Here is a 17440-nt window from a genome sequence, read left to right as displayed (position 1 = left end):
TATAGTCATCTTATAAAATAGAATAATACACAACACACTTCAATGAATTACGCTGATATTCCAGGATTCAAAAATTTGGATCATTCTAATTCCTATTTTTGCCTGTGTTTCATTGGGTTGTCTTAGGTTGCTTTACTGTTCTGTGCCTCAATTTCTTTACTTATGTGGGATAACTGTCCTATTTCCTAGATATGTAAAGAATAACAAAAATTATTAGATACTTTGCAAATATAAAATGCAATATAAATGATAAATAGTATACTGATTCACTCATATAAAATAACATAGAACTTTCCATTTGTAATCTAAATTTTGGTCCTCTAGGATCTACCATTATCACCCTTCCCAGTTAAACACATCTTCTTATGCTGTATTGTTTTTAGTGATTTTCCATTGTATTAACTTTAGGACCCCCCCCCCAAAAAAAAATATATATACAGACATACAATATGAATGGAAATTTCAATATATCTTAGCATGACTTGGCAAAATAACTTTAATGAATTGAGTTCTGAGTTCATAAATAAGTGAAAAAAGAAATTCTGTAATCTCTTAGGCAGTAGGATGGCCACACAAAAAAGCAGTAACTGTTTTGATTTCATCACTCAACAATACAACACTGAAAAATGTGTTTTTAACGTCCTAAGACGTAACTACAGAAGAAACACTGAATAAGGATGATTTGCGGCTTTAAGAGAACCTGCGGTTACCAGCTTGTAAGTGCAGTGAGTCAGGAATAATAAAGAGACTAATGCTCAAAGAGAAATTAAAAGTTACCTAGTTCCAAGGTTTTCAATGCTCTGCCAAGGTGCCTGGGGAAAGGCTCGTAGGGAGCTTTACCAGAGCAACTCTGATTTTAGAATTTCTTCCTTAAAATGTTGGGCTTCTCTATGAAACAATTCACTGGAAGAAATGGTTTCCTTGGGTAAAAAAAACAAAAACCTTTTAAACCACTGATCTAGTCTATTTTGCTTCCCCCAGATACTAGGCACGACTGCAGTGATGCTTTTATTTTTGCAAAACTTCATCCCATCAACATGACACTCTTAAAGACCATAGTTAGCAGGATGTTCAGAAGCCTATAAACAGCATTCCTGCAAGAGCAAACTGGTCTAACCAATTCCCATTATTTTCCAATTATTTTTTTAACCTTTGCATAAATAAAGCTTATATTAACAGATTATACACCTATGTAACGTTTCCCCACATTTAACAGCCAAAGAATTCAGTTTTCTCAGAAACCAGTAATAGACAGTTTCATTCCAGAAAAGGACTGGTTTCTGAAGACTCAAGAGACATAGATGATAACTGGAGTATTATTTACAACTTGCAAACACGTCATGAATGTTCTTCTCTTCTGATACTAAGATGATAGAAGAGATGTGCAGCCTAGTTTGGGGAACTTGATAGCTGTTCTGTGGGGATTCCTAATGCTTGATATAATCAATCATGAGAGAGCATTATTTCCGTTAAGGCTCTACAAGTGCTGGTGGCACTGTGTTCAGTGGACTTTGCTGACATTCATGCTGCTCTATGGTAAAGTTTGCATGCACAAGATCGGGGCATAAAAGAACATTTAGGTCATAAAGTGCGTTAAGAGTACACACATGCAAGCACTACTTCATTTCTTTGAATAAAGCTCAAGTCAGCAGGTTTTCCTATTGGCTCCAACAACTAAAAGTCAGATTATAAATGTGAAAGATGTTTCCATCATCTGGTGAGACTAGAGGGTGACGTGACAACTGTCCCCTCCCTCACTGGGATACATCTTCATTGTTTAGACTCCGGCTTCGGGACAGTCATGTCAGGAGAACAGTGAACTCAGCGTACACCATCTAGTCTGGAAGCAACTGGAGATTTACCATCAGAGGAATCTTGAAAAAGTCGCAGAATCTCAGAACAAAGTACCACAAAACAAAGTGGTTATTCATCTACTTATAAATATGTTTTTTTAAGAAATGAACCATTTTAGCCCACAAATTGGTATCAGAAAGGATCATTAATTAAAGAATATAAGAAAATAATAATATAAAAAGTATCATCTTGAGGTATGTCAGGCTGTATTTAAAAATACAGTATCATATATGGAGCCTCTATCTAAATTCAGTTATATCAAGCTTTATTGTGATGACCTGCAGAGAACTTTCTGGAGGCCAGTTCTTTACTTCTGCTATACAGATTTTATTTTTAGAGCTAAAATAATGCTTCTTCAAATTAACTGTAAGTTTGGAATGTTTCATTATTCACACAGGGTAAGAGTTTAAACTTCACCTTGTATCCTAGGAGAGAAGTTTACTCTGAAAAATTACATATACAAGATAAGCAAAAAAAAAATGCTTAAAGCGTTTAAGAGAATAACTTGTTCAAATAGTTTTATATATAACGTTTACGTATAAATAACGACATAAAAACATGTCAATAGATACTGTAGGGACATTACTTAGCACTATTCGAGTAACCCTAGTTCAAGATATTACATGTTGTTGGAGATGATTAACTTCCTCCTTTTTCACACTTTCTAATTCTGATAGGCTTCTTCTGCAATTACTGCCGATTGGTAAAGTGCAACTTCAGTTCTTCGCCGTTTCAGGGGACGATATGAGGAGAAAAGGTTGAAAGAGAACTGTTTAAAATCGAAGCCTGTCCGGACACCAGTCCCCACTTAAACTTTCTAACCTTAAGTTCCTCATTTGTAAATCAGAGATGGTAATATTATCTTTATAAATAATACATATAAATAATATTCGTAAATGTTACAAATTGCTCTAAACAACTGGTAAGAACCTCCAGTTTTCTTGTTTTGGGTTTGTTTCCCTTTAGAGAGGAAAAGAACTATACTGACACATCTTCACAGACTGCCTTGACTTTTCCTGCTTTATGAAAATGATAGGTCGTTGTGGCCCTTAAGTTAATAGAATGACTTATTAGTTCAGTCAAGTTGGGACTCTTAAATGTGCTCTTACCTGGGTCCCTATGAAAATTCAGTATGTGTTTTTGAAACGCCTTGAAATTATCTTACATAAAGTTTGGTTGTGGTAAATTTATTGAAAATATTTTCTTTGAAAAAGGTTTGCTAAGTAGAGCTTCCAATGCTAAAAGAAGAAAGGTATCTCCTCTGTAATAAAAATAAGAGGATTAACTGTCCTTCTATCATGCCAACTCAATCTAGGTCTTTCTTTCCAGTGCAGCAACGTATTTTAGGGCAACAAAGTTCAGAGTGGATACAATGGCCTGTTCAGAAAACATGCAAGTTTTATCAGGTGATTACTTTTAAGTCAGTCTGACAATGTGTTAACCAGTCTCTGATCATGGAAAGGAGAGAGACACAGGTGGTCACTGTAAGTTGTGGAATGCCAGCTCTGTTGGTTCACATTACCGCTACCTAATGTTGGGCTTCATTTCCTTTTCTTCTTCTTCTTCACTGTCATCGACCTGTTGTATGACCAGATCAGCAGACCCATCCTCTACAATCTCCACGTACGATCTATTCTCATCTTCACTCAAGTGCCATCTGGAGTCCTTATCTCCATCTGATGGGGACATGAGGTGCTGTTCAGCTTCCAAATCAATGGGGAGGCTGTCTATGCCAACTTCAGCGAGGCACTCATTACAGAGCCTGTAGCGCCTGGTTCCTTCCTGTACCACCTGACCTGTCAGGTCAGTCACGTGGCGTTTGCATTTTCTGCAGATTAGTTTGCATGCCTGGTGAATCTGCGTAGAGATTTAAATAGTGATAAAAAAGGATTTTTAAAAAGCAGGACAATTTGATATTCTAGGTACCAGTTCATAAATGTGAGATGTTCAAAGCCAAGCATTAATTTTAAATTACCACCTAGTTATTAGAAAAAGATACAGGTTTTGGTGATAAATTGATATCGCAGAAATATTATACAGCTTTCTTTAAATAATGACTATGTTTTTATGATTAATATTATATACTTAGTAATTTCACATATCCTTAAATCCAATAGTATTTTGATATCTGAGGTAACACAAAACACCTTTTCAGAATAGTAATAATTGCGAACACTTATATATGCCACATACTTATTCTAGTGACTTTACATGTCTTAATTCAGGGGGGAAACCTCTCATTTCAAATGAGTATTAATTTTTTTGTTATTTTGCTAGAGAAAGAAAAAATATTGTCTAAAGTTTAATTTTATAAAAATATTTTTGGATAGATGATTACTTGCCACTCTTATTAATGAAAGATCGATCTAGTAAAAAGAGAACTGGACTAGGAATCTTAAGGCTTGGGTTCTAGTCCTGGTTTTGTCATTTACTAACATTGTTGTTTGCTAACCATGTATCTTGAAGCAAGTAATTTAAAACATTGTAAACCTGCTTCCAGGGTGAGAGTCAAACTATCTAACAACTGGTAAGGTACAGGCACCACCCAAACCAAACAGAAGCCTGACTAAGCAGAATGGACATGTTATAAACCACCTCTTTGGTAGTTCTGTTATGTATCAGCCTATATTATCTCTGCCCGCTTCTTTAGTACTAATGAGGATACAACTCAGGTTGTGAGGAACGAATGAGTTAATGTGTATGAAATGTTTGGGGAAAAAACTGCACTTGATGCATAATTATATATTCTAGTTAGTAATAAACAACTTGGCTCAACAGCTCTCAGAGCAGGAAATTATAGGGTCTACTCTAAAAATTATTACAATTAATTATATAATGCTGAATTAAGAAGAGTATGGAAGTAGGCCACAAAAAAAAAAAAAAAGAAAAGAAAAAGAAAGAAAGAAAGAAAAAGGAAAGAAAACTAATGCATTCCAGTAAAATGTCTAAGGAAGTGTATGGGACAATCACTCAGCACAGTTATTACTTTTTGCCTAACCACTGACCTATTAATCAGTAAAGATTGGAGGCACACAATTTGAGTGTATCTGTATTTCTCCTGACATAACAATATTACAGTTATCATATGTGGCATTGTTTTTGTTACAAAGTTCTGACCCGTTCACGTTCCTCCCCCCATTCCAATACAATTATGAAGTCAAAGAAATCGAGTGAAACACTGTAATATTAAAATTGAAAATATCATGAACGCATGTAAAAATACATGTCTTCTAGCTCTGTTCACTGAAACAACTGAAAACAAATGACAACATAATGACAATGAGCACCCTAGGTGTCCAAATACTGGTTTCAAATTTTATCCCCCACTAAAAGGAAACAGAGCTCCTTTGAGAAATGGCTGGTTCCAGTTTTGTGGCAGAGAAAGCACAAGGTGAGCCTAGGGCTCTTTTGGAGCCAAAGAATAAGGACACTGAAATTTTAATGAGTTGTGACAAAAGGACACAAAAGCCATCTTGAAGATGTCCCCACTGGACAAAACTGAAAATGTGAGCATCAGAAAGAACAATAATTGTTATGGATCCAAACACAATGAACCAATAAAAATTCCTGAGATCATGTGCTATTTAAAAAAAGCAAAGCCAGATAAAATCTCAAATCATTTAAGATTACTATGAAATCAACTCTTCACTTTCCAAATTGTTAATTAAAGGGAAAGAATTAAAGATTTGTCGTGCTTCTCCTGGAGAAACCCTATTTCAAAGTAACCAAACAGCCTCAGGTGACGAGGGAAAGTGTCAGTTTGTAGAATTCCAGCTGATAATGTGGAAGGAAGCATCAAATTAGTAAATTAGTCTACCACCTCAAGTAAAATTAATAATCTGGGCAGGGATTATCAGTTGGTTAATACCATTCAATGAATAGTTGATGGGGAAATGGACAGTGACTTGAAGCCAACACAGCTCCACACAGATTCCTTTCTAATCACAAGGCAGCACCTTTAACTGTACAATGGTGGGATCGCACTGCCATCACCCTGATCCGGTGATGGATCTTAGTAACACCAATGATGGGTCCTCCAGATATTATGTGTCTCCTAATGTGACGTAATATGAAATACACAATTTCAGGCTTGAGGTATTAGAGGTATTTAACTTGAATCCATTAAGGCTTGAGATAAAACTTCTACTTTACAGAAAATGTTGGGGGGAGAAAGGACTGAGCTAAATGACATCATGTGGAAGCAAGCAGAAAAATCCGGAGGCAGAATATTGTGTAAAACAGTTGGCTCGGTGTCTTTTGTCAGTCAGTGCTATGAAAGAGAAGGGGGCGGGGGGAAATATGGTGACAGCTTCCAGACACTGAAGGGAGCGAACAATGAGATGGAGCACAGGTTCCGGATCAGATTCTTGTGTGGACAAACAAGAGTATCAGGTGGTTGGAGAACTATGGGGAAATTGGAAATTGTACTGGATGTTAGACAAAATGTTATTGAGATGTAAAGGTAGAGACTGTTCACTAAAGAAAGCAAGTTACAAAATAGCATGTGCAGTATCTCCTGTTAGCAAAAAAATACCATAAATGCACATGATTAAGTATTAAGAATGGTAATATCTGGGTGGGAAAATATGCTATTTTTATTTTCTTATTTTTACTTCTATTTTCCTACTTTTTATAATAATTGTTTATTGCTTTTGTAATAAGGTTGTTTTGATTTTAATTTTTTTTAATATTTTTTAAATTTATTTTTAGAGAGAGAAGGGAAGGAGAGAAACATCAGTGTGTGGTTGCCTCTCATGTGCCCATCCTGGGGACCTGGCCCACAACCCAGGCATGTGCCCTGACTGGGAATCGAACTGGTGACCTTTCGGTCACAGCCCGGTGCTCAATCCACTGAGCAACACCAGGCAGGGCTAGTTTTTAATAGTCTAGTTCAGCGATTATCAACTAGTTTGCTGTAAGACTTCTTAAAACATGCAATACCTGACTATTTAGTGAGGAGCACTAACCTCTTTTCCCTTAGATTGTCAAATACAAAAGAACAGCCAACACAACAATAGCTGTCTGGTGTGAACGAATCAAAATTATACCTAGTTTTTTGTCAGATTGGCAAAAAATATAAAATCTTTTTTGGTGTGCTGCCAACTGTTGGTACTTAGTTCATGTCGTGACATGACATGAAGGAAGGTGAAAATCAGTGGTCCAGCTTCATGAGATTATTGAAGGAAGATGTTCTGTCTGTTTTGCTCTCTGCTGTATACCTAGCACTTAAAAAAAGGCCTGGCACATAATAGGTCCTCAATTATATTTGTTGAATAACTATAAAGCAATACATTAAGAAATTACCTTAAGGACCCTGGCTGGTGTGGCCCAGTGGATTGAGTGTCGGCCTGTGAACCGAAAGGTTGCTGGTTCAGTTTCCGGTCAGGACACATACCTGGGTTGTGGGCCAGGTCCCTGGTGGGGGGGCATGCGAGAGGCAACTGATGTATCTCCTGCACATCGATATTTTTTTCCCTCTCTTTCTCCCTCCCTTCCCTTCTCTCTCAAAATAAATAAATAAAATCTTTTAAAACAAAGATACTATTCTCTTAAAAAAAAAAAAAAAAGGAACTACCTTAAGGGACCCAGTGTCCTTTAAAATTAAAAGGATCTCTTATAAATGGAATTGAAATACAAGTAATAGAACAGATTTTGGAAAAAAATTTTGTTGCAAGATAAACAGCAGAACAATGTTCCTATAGCACTGTTATTATTTTTTTTAATATTTTATTTTTAGAGAGAGGGGAAGGGAGAAAGAGAGGGAGAGAAACATTGATCAGTTGCCCCTTTGCACCCACCCTGGGGACCCAGCCTGCAACCCAGGCATGTGCCCTGACTGGGAATCAAACTGGCAACACCTTGGTTCTCAGGCCAGAGCTCAATCCACTGAGCCACACCAGCCAGGCATCACTACGTTATTAAACCACCAGAGCATTTGCCAGCAAATTCCTTGAGATTTTTCGGACTGCTGACCGTCCAGTCCCTTACTGGGAGTAGTTCTATGGCCCACCTTGCTGCCTTTCTTGAGGAGACTATAAGGAGAATGGAGCGGCACTAGAGAGGGGGTGTCGTGCAGAGAGGTCGTTCAGCAGAAACTAGAGATCCTACCAGATGACTCAAGAGTCACCATTAGATGTTGGGTGTCTGAAGTGATGATTCTGATCCAGACATTTAAAACATTTTTACAGTTTACATTGTCTTTGGCTCCAAAAAGACCAATATATATAAATCTATTAGATTTTAAATGCACTGAAATAAATACTCAAAAAAATATCTCCAGCTTCAAGGTCTCAAAGGAGAATAAATAAATATACACATAGAGAATGATGTATTATGTGCAGAGTAAAAACATTAAGTTGGAAACATTTTTAATATGGTAAAATTGTGTGAAAAGATTTCCATCATAAATTAGATTCTCCTAAAGCAGGTCAATGCGCATATCCCTTAAGAAGTACAACGATGAAAAGTCAAATACATACTGTTCGAAAATGACTACTTAGATGGTCTAGCCGGCTAAACCTTTTCCCACAAGCTTGACATGGGTAGGGCCGCTCTCCTGTGTGACAACGCAGGTGGCGCTTTAGGTCTGCTTTCCGTTTCACCACATGTGTGCAGTACGGGCACTTGAACCTCATCCTGGGCAGGTCATCTGTTGGGAGACAACTTGATTAAATCACTGGGAAGTTCACAATAGCAACTCTAGTAACAAAAAGAATCCAGAAGGAGTTGGTGAGTCCAATCTCAAAAAGGAGAAAGGAGAAGAAATATTATTAAGAGTTGATTTTGTAACCCTCAATGTAACCCTAAGTAGAGAACTATAACTTTAGTATTAATATTTGATATATTTACAATCTGGGTAAATTTAGATGGTCACACTTACCTTTTTATTAAATGTCATAGAGTCAATACATATTGAATGTAAAAAGGTAGTACTGGATTTTAAAACTGCAGATACAATCCAAAAGTAAAATTATTTAATATTGAAGCTTTTAAGTTACTTGTTTTATTTACATGTTTTTATTTCCCTTGCCTTTATTCTTACACTTGTAATACTTTCAAAAGTGAAAAAATTTCAAGGATCTCTTGAAAGGATCTTCAAGGATCAATTGTTTTTTTATTATGAAATTTAAAGCTTTTTTAGATTTTTAAAACATTCATTTTTAGAGAGAGGGGAAATGAGAGAGAAAGAGACAGAGGAACATCAATTGGTTTCCTCTTGCACGCCCTCATCTGGTAACCTGGCCCACAACCCAGGCATGTGCCCTGACTGGGAATTGAACCCACAACCTTTCAGTTAGCAGGCCATTACTCAATCCACTGAGCAACACCAGACAGGGCTGTAAAGCTCTTTATAATTGAAGTATAGCTGACATAAGGGATCTTTAATTTTTTATTTTAAAACTCACGTATTCAACATGTTAGTTGTGACTGCAAGCAAACCTCATCAACTTAACTGCTGTTAAGTCAGCTGTTCGTTCCTGAAGTTAGGTTTAAATAACCCAGATTTATAAAAGGGCAGAGCCCAAATAGAGAAAGGATGACTTTACTGCTGTTTTAAAGTGAAACAAAGATGTCCCATTTTAGCTGTTATTCGTTTGCCTTGGTCAATAGTAATAGCTCAGGAGGATATTCTGTAAGCCCTACAATCTGATACAATTTCATATATTTTCATGTTAGTATCCTACAAAAAAGTGATAAATAAAAATCAATCAGGTACTGGAAGCAACCTAAGTGCCCATTAGCAAATGAGTGGATCAAAAAACTATGGTACATTTATACAATGGAATTCTACTCAGCAGAGAGAAAGAAGGAGCTTATACCCTTTGCAACAGCATGGATGGAACTGGAGAGCATTATGCTAAATGAAATAAGCCAGGCGGTGAGGGACAAATACCATATGATCTCACCTTTAACTGGAACATAATCAACAGAAGAAAAAAGCAAACAAAATATAACCAGAGACATTGAAGTTAAGAACAATCTAACAATAGCCAGAGGGGAGTGGGGAGGGGATAGTGGGGAGAGGGGATTACAGGAACTACTATAAAGGACACATGGACAAAACTAAGGGGGAGTGTGGAGGCGGGGGAGAGAGGTGGGTTTGGCTGGGGTGGGGTGGAAGGGTGGGGAGAAAATGCAGACAACTGTAATTGAACAACAATTTTTTAAAAAATTAATCAGGTTGCTTAAAAATATGTTATCTATAAGCAAATTTTTTTTTTGAAATTTATATGACAACCAGAGAAATGTGAAATCTGACTATCTAGTTAGTGACATTAAGGGCTTGTTAATTTTGTTTATATCCAATAATGATACTGGAGTGTCTTTTGTATTCTATATTTTAGGGATACATTCTGAGATACCTACAGATTAAAACATGTCTGAGATTTGCTTAAAAATAATAAAGGGAGGGGCGAGGGTAGAGGTACAAATGAAATAAGATTGACCATGAGCTGGAAGTTGATGGGACTGGGTAACTGGGTGCACGGAGGTTAACGAAACTATCCTCTTTACTTTTGAAATTTTTCTAAAATTAAAAATTTTAAATATATAATCCAGATCTTATACTCTGCAGGAGTTTCATTTTATCCCAATTTTCCTATAAATTCACATGTAAGCTATTGAGCAGATGTGTTAACTGATTAATTGGGAGGGTGGAAACTGGATGATATGCATTTCTAATCCCTGTTCTCTACTTCACCCTTAAGGGATGAGGGGAGACTTAGTTTGAAACTATCAACCTACAGAATTTCTCTGCATTTTACTACTATCATAAAGATGAGATGTCCCAACTTGTTGCACATGAATTACAGTATCAATGCTATGGAATGTATGTTAAGTTTTTTTTTTAATTATGTATTTATATCATAATAAATTCAGTGTTAGTCTAATTTCTTCTGGATAAAGGGTCTGCGAACTTTAGCAAATATGCATGGTTGCTCTATTGAAGTTTTAAGTGTAAAAATACTCTTCCCAAGTGATTTGAGTATGCAGAAAAAAGTAAACTATTTAAAGTAAAAACATGTAGTTTAGGAATTGAACCATTTAGAAAAGAGCTTTAAACATTTAATGGATCAACTACAGATACAAATGTGAAAATCATGGATTTTAACACTCAGAACTCCATTGTTTTGACTTGTCATTAAATTTCCCCAATATTACTTTAATTAAAAATTTTAGCCTTGGCTGATATGTCTCAGTACGTTGAGCACTGGCCTGCGAACCTAAAGGTCGCCGGTTCGATTCCCGGTTAGGGCACATGCCTGGGCTGTGGGCCAGTTCTCCAGTTACCAACATGCAAGAGACAACCAGTCGATCTTTCTCTCACACATCAGTGTTTCTCTCCCTCTTTCTTCCTCCCTTCCATTCTCTCTAGGTGTGAATAAATAAAATCTAAAAAACAAATTTCAACTCGTGCCCTGACCAGTGTGGCTCAGTTGGTTGAGTGTTGTTCGCAAAGCAAAAGTTCAACGGTTCGATTCCTGATCAGGGCACAAGCCTGGGCTGCTGTCCCTGGTTGGTTGGAGAGCTTGAGAGAGGCAACTGATCAGAGTTTCTCTCTCACGTCGATGTTTCCTCCTTTTCCTCCCCTCTCTCTAAAAATAAATAAATAAAATCTTTAAAAATTTTTTTTTAATTTATGTTTTATGAAATAAATTTTATTAGAGAAGTGACTTTAAAAAAATCACTTGGGCCCTGACCTGCATGGCTCAGTTGGTCTTAGGGATTGAACCATTTAAAAAAGAGGTTTAAACATTTAGCAGTAATCTAATCACCCACAGATATAGGTTTGGAAAATCGGACAATCGTGGATTTTGACCCTCAGAACCAGTCGATGTTTCTCTCATCCATGGATGTTTCTCTTCCTCTCTTTCTCCCTCCTTTCCCCTCTCTCTAAAAATAAATCTTAAAAAAAAACCCACTTGGTTCAACTACCCACAACACCCAAAAGTAAGGGCTTGTTGGGATAGGTTTGATTTATATAAAGGTGTTGGAACCTGAGTGAGGGGACAGATTCTCTTTTTGGGTACCTGGAAAACTTCTTGATGTGACCTCAGAGCCTTGACCGTACTGAAAGCCAACAGTAGAGTCCATTTCAGCATCAATTTGTGCTTGTTCTTCAGACTGGGAAACGTGGCTGGAAGAATCAGACATTCGTGCGTCTCGCTTGCTGGACTTACAATGAGCAATTTCAGAAGGCTGTGACAACCTCAAATGTTTGGACTTTTTAATGGAATCTCTCCTTTGTTCATGCTTGGCCAAGGGTTGCTGAGTATTCCTCTGGGACACTGGAGGGTAATTATACTTATTCCAAGATTTTCCACTTATTACACCTGTTCCTTGATCTGGGCTTAGGCGAGAATGTGGAGAACCGCTTTCTTCTTGCCAGCCACTGCTATAAAAAGAGGAACGTTCTATACCATTAGAATTGGCATCTTTATCAGAGAGACTGAAATAGCGATCTTTTTCTTTCTCACTAATGTCTAATGAAGATTTAATAAAGGTCTTACATACACTAATGACATCAGTCATCTGAAGGAAGCTAGCAGCTGACATCACTTCTATGACATTCTGACCAGTAAGAGAGAGTTTGCCGGAGTAGACGAAGTCCAGGATAACAGTAAACGTGTCAGGGGAGAAAGCCTGAAATGTAGCTGTTGTCGGCTGACTTGTCTCCTTTGAATTCTGGGAAAGAAGCATTTTAAAGTAGCCACTACTAGCAAATAATACATTTCGATGTGCTTTGAAGACCTTGCCTTCAACGAGGATACTGCAATCACAAAACACGTCTTGCCGGCGCTGCTCATTTAGTTGTTGCAGGAGTTGAGACTGATGAGAAGAGATCTCCATTCTAAAGAGGAGAAGACACATGTGATTACCAAACACAAAATGACATTGTTTTCTAAGACAAAGAAACTAAAATTACAATTAGCCCTGGCTGGTGTAGCTCAGTGGATTGAGCTTGGGCTGCAATCCTAAGGGTCACCAGTTTGATTCCCCGTCAGGGCACATGCCTGGGTTGCAGGCCGTCCTCCGGTGGGGGCCATGTGAGACTCGACCACACACTGATGTTTCTCTCCCTTTATTTCTCCCTCCCTTCCCCTCTCTCTAAAGATAAATAAATAAGAGAACCAAGATGGCGGCGTAGGTAGACACACTGCGCCTCCTCACACAACCAGAACTGACAGAAAATCGAACGGCAAGGAAGTCCGACACCAAGGAAATAAAAAATAAACATTCATCCAGACCAGTAGGAGGGGCGGAGACGGGCAGCCGGGGTGGAGAGGACTCGCGTTGCCGTGGCGGACCGAGACTGGCAGAGTGTGGGCAGGCAGTCTGACCCCTAGCAGACCCTGCGACCCCACATTCGCGCAGATAAACCGAGAGGGCCGGGCTCAGAGTGGCGGAGAACGGGGCAGGCAGAGCAGCGGGTAGCACCCCGTGGCCCCACATTCGCGCACAGATAAACCGGACAAACAGTGGGGAGCGAAGCAGACCACGCAACCCAGGGCTCCAGCTCGGGGAAATAAAGCCTCAAACCTCTGATTGAAAACGCTCGTGGGGGTTGGGGCGGCAGCAGTCCCAGCCTCACAGGAAAGGTCGTTGGAGAGACCCACAGGGGCCTAGGGCGTGCACAAGCCCACCCACTTGGGAACCAGCACCAGAGGGGCCCAGTTTGATTGTGGGTATCGGAGTGAAAGATTGAAATCCGGAGGAGAGTAAAGCGGGCGCCATTGCTCCCTCTCAGCCCCTCCCCCACGTACAGCGTCACAGCGCAGCCACCAGCGTTACCCCGCCCCGGTGAACACCTAAGGCTCCGCCCCTTTAAGTAACAGCCGTGCCCAGACCAAAAAAAAAAAAAAAAAAGGCCCAAATGACAGAATACTTCAAAGCTCCAGAAAAAATACAACTAAGCGACGAAGAGATAGCCAACCTATCGGATGCACAGTTCAAAACACTGGTTATCAAGACGCTCACAGAATTGGTTGAATCTGTTCGAAACCAGATGAAAAAATGAAGCCTATGCTAAGAGAAACAAAGGAAAATGTACAGGGAACCAATAGTGATGAGAAGGAAACTGGGACTCAAATCAACGGTGTGGACCAGAAGGAAGAAAGAAACATCCAACCAGAAAAGAATGAAGAAACAAGAATTCAGAAAAATGAGGAGAGGCTTAGGAAACTCCAGGACATCTTGAAACGTTCCAACATCCGAATTATAGGGGTGCCAGAAGGAGAAGAGGAAGAACAAAAAATTGAAAACTTATTTGAACAAATAATGAAGGAGAACTTCCTTCATCTGGCAAAGGAAAGAGACTTCCAGGAAGTCCAGGAAGCTCAGAGAGTCCCAAAGAAGCTGGACCCAAGGAGGAACACACCAAGGCACATCATAATTACATTACCTAAGATTAAAGAGAAGGAGAGAATCTTAGAAGCAGCAAGAGAAAAGGAGACAGTTACCTACAAAGGACTTCCCATAAGACTGTCAGCTGATTTCTCCAAAGAGACCTTACAGGCAAGAAGGGGCTGGCAAGAAGTATTCCAAGTCATGAAAGGCAAGGACCTACATCCAAGATTACTGTATCCAGCAAAGGTATCATTTAGAATGGAAGGGAAGACAAAGTGCTTCTCAGATAAGGTCAAGTTAAAGAAGTTCATCATCACCAAGCCCTTATTATATGAAATGTTAAAGGGACTTACCTAAGAAAAAGAAGATAAAAAATAGGAACAGTAAAAATGACAGCAAACTCACAGTTATTAACAACCACACCTAAAACAAAAACAAGAGCAAACTAGGCAAACAACTAGAACAGGAACAGAACCATAGAGATGGAGATCACATGGAGGGTTGTCAATAGGGGAGTGAGAGGGGGAGAGGGGGGAAAGGTACAGAGAATAAGTAGTATAGATGATAGGTGGAAAATAGACAGAGGGAGGGTAAGAATAGTGTAGGAAATGTAGAAGCCGAAGAACTTATAAGTATGACCCATGGACATGAACTATAGGGGGGAATGTGGGAGGGAGGGGGTGGGCAGGATGGAGTGGAGTGAGGGGGGGGGAATGGGACAACTGTAATAGCATAATCAATAAATATATTTAAAAAAAGATAAATAAAATCTTTAAAATAAATAAATAAATAAAATTACAATCAAAAACCTCTATCTTTTTTTTTCCCATGAAAACCACTTTCTTAGAGAATATAGTCTATAGTCTCTAGACACACAGAATAATAGGTTTTAGGATATCATGTAATACCATACTACTCGTTTTAAAATTTTCAGACAATTATTTGTATAGTTACCAAACTTCATTTAGCATCTTCTGTAAATTAGGCCTTGTGCTATATGATGAACTGAACAGGCTTGATTTTTGCCTTCATGTAGTTTTCGATATAGAGCAGGCATCAGGCATTAACCAAATAATCCCATGAAGTTACAAATGACAGATTATTTGCTAAAATAGAAAGAGGGTGCTATGGGAAGGATACAAGTGTAAAATAGTTTAGATTGAGATGGAGAGGGTTAGGGAACACTTCTCTGAGAAGTAACATTTAAACTGAGACCTCAAAGATGACCAGGAATTCGCCAGGTGAAGAATGAAGGGAGATTTCTGATTCAGGCAAAAATGGTGGTCTGGAGAATACTGACACTTTCCTGCCACAGACCTCTAGAGATGCTGGCTAGCATCAACCAAAAATGCTTAAATGTGTGTGGCTGGGCTTGCAAGAAAGAATATGAAATCTCTAGATGCCAGACGTGGAGAGGGAGCAGAGCGGGAACAGCAGGGTGGGCTTGGGTTTTTACCAGCAGCAGAGGTTGGAATCCTGTAAGGACCACACTCTTAATGAAGAAACTTTGTCTTTGCAGGGCCTTGGGTGGGAAAAAAGGACTGTCCCTAGGTATGATATCAAACCCAAGGTTGTGTCTTTTTAGGTTCTGGAGTTCAAACTTATTTTACATGTTTAGTGTGGGAGACCTCAAGCTAAAAAATTAACAAGAAAATTAGTCCTGGGCTGGTGGTGCCCGTGGGGCATTTTGCAGACACAAATGCAAAACTGCTCAGGAAGGCCTTGGCTGGTGTGGCTCAGTTGGGCATGGTCCCCAAACCAAAAGGTCGTGGGTTTGATTCCTCGTCAGGGCACGTGGCTAGGTTGCGGATTTGGTCCCCAGTTGGGGTGTGTACAAGAGGCAACCCAGGACCCAAGTGAGGGGGAAATAAGCTCTGCTTAAGCTGGACTCAAAATCACTCCCCTCTTTATACAAAGTCAGTCATCTCTAATATCGTACCACCATGATGTCTAATCTCTCCTGTTGTAAAAACGAACAAATAAGCAAACAAAACCTGCCCTTGATTTCACATCTACCTCTGGTTACTACTCCATTTCTCTGCTCCCTTTATACAAAATTCATCAGAAGAGTTTTTCTGTTTTGTATTTTTCATTTGCTGTCCACTTTCCTCCCGTTCTTTCTTGAACCTCTTCTAATCAGGTTTTCATCCCCATTCATCAAAACAATTTTTTAAAAGATTAGCAACTTGCATGTTGTTAAATCCAATGGTTATTTCTTTGCCTGCATCTTACTGGCGTAGTGCATCACTTTCCTCACCCTAAAACCCTTTGCTTGACTGCCAGAACGCCTCTCCTTCATGGTGCTTCTTCTATTGGTCACTCTTTCTCAGTCTCCTTTGCTGGTTTTCAGTTTTCTGAACCTGCAAAGTGCTGTCGGATTCAGGACACGCTACCCCAAAATATGGCACCTAGGCACACTGAATATTTTGAACTGAAGCAGGAAGGTCACTCTGACACCCCCCTCCTTTCTTCCCTACAACAGATCATAAAATCCTCGTGTGAGAGGTACCCTCCCTATACCCAAAGGAAAGGTGCCTCCTCATCTCAGATGACTAAGGGGCACTGACAAGAAACTGAACTGACAGGCTTTGCTGAGTTTCCCCAGTTTCCTAAACTCACCTCCAACTCCTTACCCCACCGTATTCCTCCAGAGCTGTCCACTCTTCATTAACCTGGCATAAAAATACTCAGGTCCAACTATTTCTTCACTTCCTTTTGAAGGTTTCTGGGTCATGTAAAACTTACATTAAGTACATTTGTTTGAATTAATCCTGCCAACCATCTTTGTCAGTTTAATTTTAGACCCAGCTAGGAAGAGGATCAAGGTGAATTTTTCCTCCCTTAGGGCTGGAATGCTCCAGGATGTGGGGCTCAGACCTCTTCTCTACCCATTATCATTCCCTAGGAGAGTCCACCCCGTCTCAATTCGAAATACCATCTTTGAGTTTATGCCTCACAGATTTAAATATCTAGCCCCTAACCTCTTCCCTGAACCTAAGTCTCATATCCGTTTCCCTGCATCTCCTCTTAGACACTTAATAGGCATCCTAAGCTCAACACATCCAAAAACATATCCTTCATTTACCCTCATCTCAAACCTGTTTTTCCTACAGTCTCACTCCACCTCAGGAATGATAACTCCATCCAGTCATTTAGACCAAAAACATTAAGAGTCATCTTTGACTCCATGTTGTTGGCTTCACCTAAAAAACCAAACCCAAAATCTTTACCATTTTTG

General features: G+C 39.1%; 1 protein-coding gene across 2 annotated transcripts in view; it reads right to left on the bottom strand.

The window, feature by feature from the left end:
* Window positions 1-3024: 3024 nt before the first annotated feature.
* The window catches only part of ZBTB8A (zinc finger and BTB domain containing 8A), a 35281-nt gene continuing 20865 nt past the window's right edge, over window positions 3025-17440 (bottom strand). For both annotated transcript variants that reach the window (XM_045190791.3, XM_045190790.3), the window contains 3 exons: window positions 11886-12706; window positions 8334-8503; window positions 3025-3711 (listed from right to left, as the gene is read on the bottom strand). In XM_045190791.3, the coding sequence (XP_045046726.2) occupies window positions 3379-3711; window positions 8334-8503; window positions 11886-12705 (1323 nt within the window). In that variant the 5' untranslated portion in view covers window position 12706 and the 3' untranslated portion in view covers window positions 3025-3378. The remainder of the gene's footprint in view (window positions 3712-8333; window positions 8504-11885; window positions 12707-17440) is intronic.

The sequence above is a fragment of the Desmodus rotundus genome, chromosome 3 (genome assembly GCF_022682495.2).
Source record: "Desmodus rotundus isolate HL8 chromosome 3, HLdesRot8A.1, whole genome shotgun sequence".
Taxonomy (NCBI): Eukaryota; Metazoa; Chordata; class Mammalia; order Chiroptera; family Phyllostomidae; genus Desmodus; species Desmodus rotundus.
The sequence above is the reverse complement of the archived record's forward strand: the minus strand, read 5'-3'. Positions and strand labels throughout refer to the sequence as shown.